Here is an 11,037-nt window from a genome sequence, read left to right on the forward strand (position 1 = left end):
ATCTTCAGGAACTTGCTGAATCTGCTGTGAAGAACTATTTATCTGCCCTTGCCTTTTAGTGTCCACTGCTCTCTCCATTGGACTGTAGAGGAAATCTCCCCGTATTTTCTATGTCTTGAATACATTAATCATTTCTGCAGCCCCTCTGGGCATCCCCTCTCCCAGCACAGCACTCACCCCCACTTCAGGCATGTTCTGCCCCTGGAGGTCTCCTGTGCTCCATGGTGGCTCCATAGCCCCTTCCAGGAGGATGGGCCTCTGTCCCAGCTCTGTAATGAGTGGGTCTGTCCTCAGCAGATCCCTGCTGAGCACTCACCCTCTCCAGTGGCCTGGGCACCAACAAGTGGCAGCTGAATCCAGTCCTCTTTCCCTAACACAGGAACATGGCTGCACAGTCCTCTGGTGTATCAGCCAAGCCTCCCACATTTGTATTATCACAAAATTTGCTGGGAGTGCACTCTGTTCCTTCTTCCAGGTTACTGATGGAGAAGTTGAATAGGATTGGACCCAATACTACTCCCTGGGGGACACAGCTGGCTCCAGGCCCCTGGTAGACTCTGTGCAAATGTCTGCGCACAAGTAGGAAAACCTGAGAGAACCTGGGGTCTTTTCCTAGCAACTACTAAAGAAAGGCAGTTTCCTCATAGCTCCTGCCCATGCAGATGTGCTAGAAATCCCAGGCATGTATCATGGCCTTGCAGGCCTACTTCAGTGTCACTGAATCTAGTGTCCGAAATGAATTACAGTCACAGTTTACATTGTCAACATCTCCATGTGTCTCAGCTTCCTAGTGAGTGTGGCTCTAACACTAGTGAGCATCTAGTGCTATTTCAGATGGCCAAGGAAGATGCCCACCGGGCCCTGACCAGGCATTCTAGAAAGATGTGAGTATCACATTTGCTCTATCAGAGCAATAGACACTAGCCCTTGCCTGGGACAGCCTTGTCTCATCAGATGTCACCTGGTGTCACCAGGCAATTGCCTCTCACCCAGTTGACTTTCCTTCAATTCACTCATGTTCAGTTTTGTGTGTTAGAGCTTTGCATGGAACCATGGAAACCTGTGGTGACGCTTGGTTGCCATTTCTGTCATATTAGAGAGATTTGAGATCACACTCTAACCATAGGCATGAGAGCTGAGATCTCCTAAACAACACTGGACCCCTGGTCTCAGCCCACCTGCCCTTGTCCCGCCGTGACTCTGAACCCCAGAGGTCCCTTGGTGTCAGTGCTGGAAAAGACGCTGCAGAGGGAAACTCTCCTCCCTGCACTGGGCACATCCAAGGGAGCTCAAAGAAGCGGCTCAGAGAATCCCCCCTCTCTGCTAGTGAAGGGGGAAGCCTGGCTTCCTGCTTTATCATGGTCTATGTTTAAGTGCTAAATGAGAGATTCCTGTGCAGAGGTGACAAAAACTAGGTATCTTTATTTTATTATTTATTATTTTAAGATGGATGTAAAAGAGAGAATTAAAAAAGGAAATGGATAAAATACAGCCTTGATGCCAGATATCCTGGTGAGTGAATGAAACAGTTGTTACCACGGACCTTTTACCCACTGGATGAGTTTCTTCAGTGCCTCCTTGAGCTCCTTGTTCCTCATGCTGTAGATGAGGGGATTCAGGGCTGGAGGCACCACAGAGTACAGAATGGACACAACCATATCTAGAAGTGGAGAGGAGATGGAGGGGGGCTTCAGGTAGGCAAACAGACCAGTGCTGAGAAAGAAGGACACCACGGCCAGGTGTGGGAGGCACATGGAAAAGGCTTTGTGCCGGCCCTGCTCTGAGGGGATCCTCAGCACAGCTCTGAAGATCTGCACATAGGACACCACAATGAAAGTGAAACATGCAAAGAATAAACAAATACTAAACACAAAAAGCCCAACTTCCCTGAGGTAGGAGGGTGAGCAGGAGAGCTTGAGGATCTGGGGGATCTCACAGAAGAACTGCTCCACCACATTGCCTCGGCAGAACGGAATGGAAAATGTGTTCCCAGTGTGCAGGAGAGCATTGAGAAAACCACTGGCCCAGGCAGCTGCTGCCATTTTGACACAGGCTCTGCTGCCCAGGAGGGTTCCATAGTGCAGGGGTCTGTAGATGGCAACGTAGCGGTCATAGGCCATCACAGTGAGGAGATAATACTCTGCTGAGATAAAGAAGACAAAGAAAAATATCTGGGTAGCACAACCCAAGTAGGAAATGTCCCTGCTGTCCCAGAGGGAATTGGACATGGATTTGGGGACGGTGGTAGAAATGGATCCAAAGTCGAGGAGGGAGAGGTTGAGGAGGAAGAAGTACATGGGGGTGTGGAGGTGGTGGTCGCAGGCTATGGCTGTGATGATGAGGCCGTTGGCCAGGAGGGCAGCCAGGTAGATGGCCAGGAAGAGCAAGAAGTGCAAGAGCTGCAGCTCCCGCGTGTCTGAGAATGGCAGGAGGAGGAACTCGTTGAGGGAGCTGCTGTTGGACATCTGTTCTATTGGGCTCAGGAAAACTGTGTAGGGAAGAAAAGGCAATAATAGCTTAGAAGAATTTTCTCTGAAATAAATTTTCCATTTTTCATAGAAATGCTTCTGGACCCCATCCCAACTCTCAGGAATTTCTTCTTCTCACTGTCACCTTCAGTCAGCTCCTCAGTCTCTGCTCCACCTGAGTGTTCTGGGAGGAGCCAGAGCCTGAGTTACTCTACACCAATGTGTATAAAGGACTGGTTCTTGATATCTCTCCTTTTCGGAGTTGATTTCACAGGGCATCCACCTTTAAGATAAAGGGTCTTTTCATATTCTCACACACACTTCCAAGGAGTTTGGGGTGTAGCAGGGGATTTTAGCATTCTGTTTTAGAATTACTTATTTGGGAAATTTTTAGATTCTGTCACCATATCTGATTAGGTTCTTTGCATGTCTTTATTGGCATGCAAATAAAGACAGATGTCTCTATTCTTGCAAATGTGAACATAAAGCAGACTGGAGATGGAAATGGGCTCTCTGCTTCTTAGGGAATAGTGTGGAGTGCTGTTGAGTCCATGTACCTTGTTCCTCCAGACAAACCTGGACTCTGCTGAGATCATAGAAGACTGGTTTCAAAGCACTCATTTAACTCTGCTCTCCCTCCAACTTCAAGTTGGATATGTGATGGAGAGAACAGGACACTGCTCCTTATATGGCAAAGACTCTGTGCACTGAATCCTGCCCTGGAGGGCACCTCACAACCCCAGCAGGACAACAGAGACAGTCACGTGTCCTGACAGTCACAGGGTCTCCTAAAGGGAGAGTCAACCCCTTTGCAGGCCTTCCAATGACGCTGCCCACCACCCTGGGCAAATTGCCCCTCTTCAGACACCTCCATGGCAGGACCTCAGGGTGAGTATCTGAATTTGTAGCTGAAGCCCCAGCTGACTGCCAGGACAAGAGCAGAAAGGAGAGGCAGGGAAGTGAGGAGAAACACTGTGACTGCTGCCAAGGGAGGACAGAGAGACAGAGCAGCACCGTCCCCAGGTTGCACCTAGCAGACAGTGTGGACTCCCAGGGCAGTGGTTCTCAGACCCTGTGCCTTGCAATAGGAAATGGGCACATGGCAGGAGAGAGGCAGCTCTGCTGTTCTGGAAATCTGACTGCAGAGGAGGTCAGAAATGCCCTGGAGCCCTTCCCCTAGAGAGTGGAGTGAGACTAAGCACAATGAGAATGAGGAGAGCTGCAAAGGGGATATTGCTGCTGCCCACAGGTGAAAAGGCAGTTGAAGGAATATTCTGGGGTCCTCGCAGACCTATTGATCCCTCAGAGCAGCACTGCAGAACTCTCCTTCAAGCATCTAAAGCTAAAATGTCCCATTCATTTGCTGCCTTGTCAAAGATACAAAACAAAATCCTATCCTCTGGATATTCCCTTCCCTTTCATAGAAGCTTCCCAAGAGTGTCCTCTTGAAAAGCCCCTTCCAGATGTGTGGTGTGGGTGAGGCTGAGCTGTGAGCAGCCCTGACCCCACACAGCAGCCTCTCAGCAGGAGAATGAACCTGCCCGGGGGGATCTCTCCTCCCACCCAGAGCTTCTCCCTGCAGCGCCCTGGCAGGCTGAGTGCTGATCCTCACAGAATCACTGCCCCGGGCACACAGCACCCTGGGGCGCATGGACACTGCTCTGAAGAACAGTGCTCTGAAGAACCCGTGTGCCCACATTGCCTTCACTGTCTTGCACCAGCTCCAGAAGAAGCAGCCATGATGCCCTGACCTTGTGATGCTGGGACAGGGGATTTCTGTTCTGAAGCATCTACTCGTATGCCAAGTAGAAGCAGGGAGAACAGTCCTCAAAAAAGAAAGTCATCAGCTGAGAGGGGTGCTGCAGACCCCTCCAGAAACCTCAGCAGCATTACCCTGCAGCTGGCAACTCGCCGTGTCACAGATTGCTCCCGCCATGAGCTCTCCTCTGTCCTCCCACTCCTCGCTGCCTTTCACCTCTCTGTCCTCTCTCCTCTGCTGTCCGCAGCAGCAGGCAGTGCCCGCAGCCCTGCTGCTCTTGGCACAGGAGCTGCTCCTGCACTCGGCTGTCTCTGGGCAGTGCTGACAGGCTGCCACGAGCTGCTGAATTCATGAATTGCCCTGTCCCTTGGGATTCCTCCCTCTGGGATATGTTCCATCAAGTAGAGTAACCTGTTTTCTTTCTCTAAAGAGTACAGGAATACAGATTCCAACATTGCAGTTATTTCATCATATAATGCTTATCTACCAAAGTTAGAAATGTCCCACGGGAAGTCCTGATTCACATCTCTTAACTAGGCAGGACACCCAGACAGGCATAAGAAGGGAGCTTGTTGATACATCGTGCATATATGATTCAGATGACTTATTCAGATGGCTTATTGGGGCTCCACATGTCTGTTCAGAAACGCCAGGTTTGGAGAAGGATTCAGCTAACTCATGAACTCCACAAATACATGGCAGGTGGGATTCCCCTTACCAGGCTAAGCATGCACATGGTCTGCTTGCAAGCTCCTGGCCTAAAGGTCCTAATGGAATCACTGGAGATAGAGCTTCAGTGGGAGGCCAGGTCAGGAATTTCCTTGGTCATCTCTAATGACCCTGGATGCCTTCTATCCTACTAGAGCAGCACTCACAATAAAGCTGAGGGACAGGCAGATCCCTACAGCTCAAAAAGCTGCTGTATTCCAGTGGAGACCATTTATAGAATCACAGAATGGTTGAGGTTGGAAGGAGCTTTGCAGATGATCTAGTTCAAACCCCTTGATCAAGCAGTGTCACCTACAGCACGATGCACAGGATCCTGTCCAGGCAGGTCTGGAATATCTGCAGGGAAGATGACTCCACAACCTTTCTGGGCGACCCATGCCAGTGCTCTGTCACCTTCACAGTCAAGATGCTCTATCTCAAATTCCGGCAGAACTTCCTGTGCTTCAATTTGTGTCTGTTGCCTCTTGTGCCATCACTAGTCACCACTAAAAAGAGTCTGGGCCATCCTCTTCTGCTCTTGGCATTTGCACACCCTGATAAGATCTCCCCTCAGCCTTCTCTTCTCCAGGCTAAAACAGGCCCAGTTCTCTCACCTTCTCTTCATAGGAGAGATGATCCAGCTCCCTGATCAACTTTAGACATAGACAGATATATACTGGGCTCTCTCCAGTAGCTTCATGTCCCTCTTGTACTGCGCAGCCCAGCACTGGACACAGGACTCAAGGGGTGGCTTCCCCAGGACTTAGTAGAGAGGCAGGATGGCCTCCCATGTCCTCCTGGAAACAGTCTTCCTAATACACGCCAGAAGACCATTGGTCTTCTTGGCAGCAAGGGGACATTGCTGGCTCATAAGCAGCTTCAAGGGGGCTTGAGTGAGAGAAGGCACCTTTCTCTGGTTGCAAGGGACGTTTGGAGATCATCTAGTCAGATGCTGGTCAAGTCAGTGTTTGCAAGCACCTGGGAGGCCAGCAGCAGGCACATGGCACTGCTCCTGCTTGGGAGGGGGGTCACATTGTCTGTGCTCCTGACTGGACAGCCCCAGGCATTAGCAGGTCCATGCATGTCTGTGAGGGTGACCGTGAGCTCTGCTCTTTGCTGAGTCCCGGGCAGGCCAGCAAGAGGCGCCTGGCTGGGCAGTTCCTTGGGAGGTCCCTGCTGGCAGAGCAGCTGCGAGGCCAGCACTGGCCCATGGCTGGGGACGGGCTCTGAGGCCGCTCCTGTCCCAGCAGCAGCGCGGCCGGCAGCGGGGTCTGGTGCAGACACGCGGGGAGGTCCCTTGTGTGCGCAGAGCTGCCGGGGCAGCAGCAGGCGCTGCCTGTGAGGCCAGGGGTGTCTCAGCAGCGGGCAGGGACACGGAGGCCATTGCGGGGATGCTGCCGGGAGGCCCCTGCTCTCTGCAGGGCTGGCTCTGTGCTGACGCGTGGGCGTCGGCTGGTGATGTCACTGCTGCCGCAGCCCCTGATAGGCCAGGCCGCGCAGCTGGTTGTGACGTCAGCAGCCCCTTCCTGGCCGGGGCGGCTCTGCCGAGGAACCTGGTGTTCCTGCAGCCCGCGGCGGCAGCAGCCCACGCTGGGCTGTGCGCGAGCGAGGTCCCCCTGCCCGAGGAGCTGCTGGGCCAGCAGGAGGCTCACGGCGGGTGCTGGCGCTGAGGTCGCTGCTGCCAGAGCAGTGAGGGGCCAGCAGCAGCGGCGGGGACGAGAGGGTTTGCTGAGGGTGCCCCGTGGAGGGGCTGACACCTGTGGAGCTCTGCAGCCCTGGAGAAAGGCAGCTCCTTAATCAAGGGGAGGGAGATGGAGCACTTAGCACCATGAATTTGTGCTGCTTTGAGCATGATCTTCTCTGGCGAATGTGGACAAGGAGCAGAGACTTGCGGCCAGCTACCATTGGACCAGGGAGTCCAGCAAGACCTTTTAGGCTGCTAAATGAATCCAGGGCCTAAGTGAGCATGGTGTAACAAGAGTAGTGGCATTAGTAATTGATGATTGCCAGGTTGCTTGTGCTGCAGTAATTCCCCTCCCTGTCTGATGGGTGAGTTAATGTAGACTCAGCTGAATTGCACTCTCAAGATGTGGTAAGGGCACTGTCTCCAGCAGCAAGTTCACAGAATCACAGAGTGGTTAACACTGGAAGGGACCTCTAGAGATCATCTAGTCTAATGTCCCAGCTCAAGCAGGGACACCTAGAGCATGTGGCACAGGGTGGCATCCAGGTGAGTTTTGAAGATCTCCAGAGAAGGAGACTCCACAACCTCTCTGGGCAGCCTGTTCCAGGGCTCTGGCACCCTCACAGTAAAGTTCTTCCTCACATGGAGATGGAACTTCCTGTGTTTCAGCTTGCACCCATTACCCCTTGTCCTGTCTCTGGCCACCACCAAGAAGAGTTTGGCCCCCTCCTCCCTACAGTCACCCCTAAGGTACTTACTTCTCCATGTTGATCAAATCTCCTCTCAGTCTTCTCCAAACTAAACAGACCCAGCTTGCTTAGTCCTTCCTCATATGATAGATGCTCAAGTCCCTGAATCATCTTGGTTGCTTTATGCTGCACCCTCTCTAGAAGCTCCATGTCCCTCTTGTACTGCAGAGCCCAGAACTGCACACAATACTGCAGGTTAGGCCTCACCAGAGCTGAGGAGAGGGGGGAACATCTGCTGGCAACACTCCTCCTGATGAAGGCCAGGATGCCATTGGCCTTCTTGGCCACGAGGGCACATTGCTGACTCATGGTTAACTCCTTGTCAACCAGGATTCCCAAATCCCTCTCTGCGGAGCTGCTTTCCAGCAGGTCAACCTCTAGTCTATTACTGGTGCCTGGGGTTATTCCTGCCCAGGTGCAGGACCCTGCACTCGTCCTTCTAATGTGATGCTGGGCAATATTTCTAAATGCCTCTGCCTTTGCCTCTGCCTTTTTTCTCCTCTACATTGCCCTATTAGTCTGGAGCTAAGTAACGAGATCCCAGTCTACCCAAGGGGTATCTGCTGGTTTGAGTGCCCTGAGTTGTCTGATAGTTTTAGTGAGTATCGGAATGGCCCATCCTTATGCTTGGCAGGTCTGTCCTTAAAGACCTGCTGGCTTTCCTGAACTCTGATGTCCTTGAGAGCTGCCTCCCCTGGGATCCCCCACCAGTCCCCTGAACAGCCCGGGAAGTCGGCTCTTCTGAAGCCCAGTCTCTATTCTGCTACTGTCCTTCTGCACTCCCCTCTGCATTAGGCATTCTGGATTCTCATGGTCACAGCAGGCAAGGCAGACACTGACTATCCCATCCCTGATCAGTTTGTCCTTGTTTGAAATGTCCAGATACCAGAAAGCATCATCCTTATCAGCCGATCTGGCAGCTTTGCAAAAAAGTTCTCCTTAATGCCCTCCAGAAGTCTCCCAGACTGCTTGCACCCTGCAGTTTGCCTTTCCAGGACGTGATAGGGGGATTAAAGTCTGCCCAACAAGAACCAGGGCCAGTGATCCACAAACCAAAGGAAGTGTTTTGCTGTGCCAAGACTCGTGCTGCGCACGCTTTGTGCTTGGAGTGAGAAACAGGTTCCTTGGTGTTTTCTGCGAAACGCTTTAGCAGCCCGTTGGTGCTAGTATGGAGTCAGGGGATGGATGAAGCGGAGAGCCCCGTTTGGAGTGAGGCTGCAAGGGGCATGCCAAGAGAAGTGTTTTGCTGTGCCAAGACTCGTGCTGCGCACGCTTTGTGCTTGGAGTGAGAAACAGGTGTGTTGGTGTTTTCTGCGAAACACTTTAGCAGCCCGTTGGTGCTAGTATGGAGTCAGGGGATGGATGAAGCGGAGAGCCCCGTTTGGAGTGAGGCTGCAAAGGGCATGCCAAGAGAAGTGTTTTGCTGTGCCAAGACTCGTGCTGCGCACGCTTTGTGGTTGGAGTGAGAAACAGGTTCGTTGGTGTTTTCTGCGAAACGCTTTAGCAGCCCGTTGGTGCTAGTATGGAGTCAGGGGATGGATGAAGCGGAGAGCCCCGTTTGGAGTGAGGCTGCAAAGGGCATGCCAAAGGAAGTGTTTTGCTGTGCCAAGACTCGTGCTGCGCACGCTTTGTGCTTGGAGTGAGAAACAGGTTCCTTGGTGTTTTCTGCGAAACGCTTTAGCAGCCCGTTGGTGCTAGTATGGAGTCAGGGGATGGATGAAGCGGAAAGCCCCGTTTGGAGTGAGGCTGCAAGGGGCATGCCAAGAGAAGTGTTTTGCTGTGCCAAGACTCGTGCTGCGCACGCTTTGTGCTTGGAGTGAGAAACAGGTGTGTTGGTGTTTTCTGCGAAACACTTTAGCAGCCCGTTGGTGCTAGTATGGAGTCAGGGGATGGATGAAGCGGAGAGCCCCGTTTGGAGTGAGGCTGCAAAGGGCATGCCAAGAGAAGTGTTTTGCTGTGCCAAGACTCGTGCTGCGCACGCTTTGTGGTTGGAGTGAGAAACAGGTTCCTTGGTGTTTTCTGCGAAACGCTTTAGCAGGCCGTTGGTGCTAGTATGGAGTCAGGGGATGGATGAAGCGGAGAGCCCCGTTTGGAGTGAGGCTGCAAAGGGCATGCCAAGAGAAGTGTTTTGCTGTGCCAAGACTCGTGCTGCGCACGCTTTGTGGTTGGAGTGAGAAACAGGTTCGTTGGTGTTTTCTGCGAAACGCTTTAGCAGCCCGTTGGTGCTAGTATGGAGTCAGGGGATGGATGAAGCGGAGAGCCCCGTTTGGAGTGAGGCTGCAAAGGGCATGCCAAGAGAAGTGTTTTGCTGTGCCAAGACTCGTGCTGCGCACGCTTTGTGCTTGGAGTGAGAAACAGGTTCCTTGGTGTTTTCTGCGAAACGCTTTAGCAGCCCGTTGGTGCTAGTATGGAGTCAGGGGATGGATGAAGCGGAGAGCCCCGTTTGGAGTGAGGCTGCAAAGGGCATGCCAAGAGAAGTGTTTTGCTGTGCCAAGACTCGTGCTGCGCACGCTTTGTGCTTGGAGTGAGAAACAGGTTCCTTGGTGTTTTCTGCGAAACGCTTTAGCAGGCCGTTGGTGCTAGTATGGAGTCAGGGGATGGATGAAGCGGAGAGCCCCGTTTGGAGTGAGGCTGCAAAGGGCATGCCAAGAGAAGTGTTTTGCTGTGCCAAGACTCGTGCTGCGCACGCTTGGTGGTTGGAGTGAGAAACAGGTTCCTTGGTGTTTTCTGCGAAACGCTTTAGCAGCCCGTTGGTGCTAGTATGGAGTCAGGGGATGGATGAAGCGGAGAGCCCCGTTTGGAGTGAGGCTGCAAAGGGCATGCCAAAGGAAGTGTTTTGCTGTGCCAAGACTCGTGCTGCGCACGCTTTGTGCTTGGAGTGAGAAACAGGTTCCTTGGTGTTTTCTGCGAAACGCTTTAGCAGCCCGTTGGTGCTAGTATGGAGTCAGGGGATGGATGAAGCGGAGAGCCCCGTTTGGAGTGAGGCTGCAAAGGGCATGCCAAGAGAAGTGTTTTGCTGTGCCAAGACTCGTGCTGCGCACGCTTTGTGCTTGGAGTGAGAAACAGGTTCCTTGGTGTTTTCTGCGAAACGCTTTAGCAGCCCGTTGGTGCTAGTATGGAGTCAGGGGATGGATGAAGCGGAGAGCCCCGTTTGGAGTGAGGCTGCAAAGGGCATGCCAAGCGAAGTGTTTTGCTGTGCCAAGACTCGTGCTGCGCACGCTTTGTGCTTGGAGTGAGAAACAGGTTCCTTGGTGTTTTCTGCGAAACGCTTTAGCAGGCCGTTGGTGCTAGTATGGAGTCAGGGGATGGATGAAGCGGAGAGCCCCATTTGGAGTGAGGCTGCAAAGGGCATGCCAAGCGAAGTGTTTTGCTGTGCCAAGACTCGTGCTGCGCACGCTTTGTGGTTGGAGTGAGAAACAGGTTCCTTGGTGTTTTCTGCGAAACGCTTTAGCAGCCCGTTGGTGCTAGTATGGAGTCAGGGGATGGATGAAGCGGAGAGCCCCGTTTGGAGTGAGGCTGCAAAGGGCATGCCAAAGGAAGTGTTTTGCTGTGCCAAGACTCGTGCTGCGCACGCTTTGTGCTTGGAGTGAGAAACAGGTTCCTTGGTGTTTTCTGCGAAACGCTTTAGCAGCCCGTTGGTGCTAGTATGGAGTCAGGGGATGGATGAAG

At 52.7% G+C, this 11,037-nt stretch overlaps 1 protein-coding gene across 1 annotated transcript; it reads right to left on the reverse strand.

Annotated features, from left to right (window-relative positions):
- Positions 1-1,532: 1,532 nt before the first annotated feature.
- Positions 1,533-2,465, reverse strand: LOC148591976 (olfactory receptor 14A16-like). The gene has a single exon (XM_088536382.1). The coding sequence runs from the start codon at positions 2,463-2,465 to the stop codon at positions 1,533-1,535; it is 933 nt and encodes a 310-aa protein (XP_088392508.1).
- Between the last annotated feature and the right edge of the window lie 8,572 nt (positions 2,466-11,037).

This window comes from Tinamus guttatus, unplaced genomic scaffold (genome assembly GCF_059628265.1).
Source record: "Tinamus guttatus ecotype Peru unplaced genomic scaffold, ASM5962826v1 Tinamus_guttatus_pri_ptg000660l, whole genome shotgun sequence".
NCBI lineage: Eukaryota > Metazoa > Chordata > Aves > Tinamiformes > Tinamidae > Tinamus > Tinamus guttatus.

What these genes read in the sequence shown, in the direction of transcription:
- LOC148591976 (XM_088536382.1), bottom strand. Translation starts at nt 2,465, where the DNA reads ATGTCCAACAGCAGCTCCCTCAACGAGTTCCTCCTCCTGCCATTCTCA.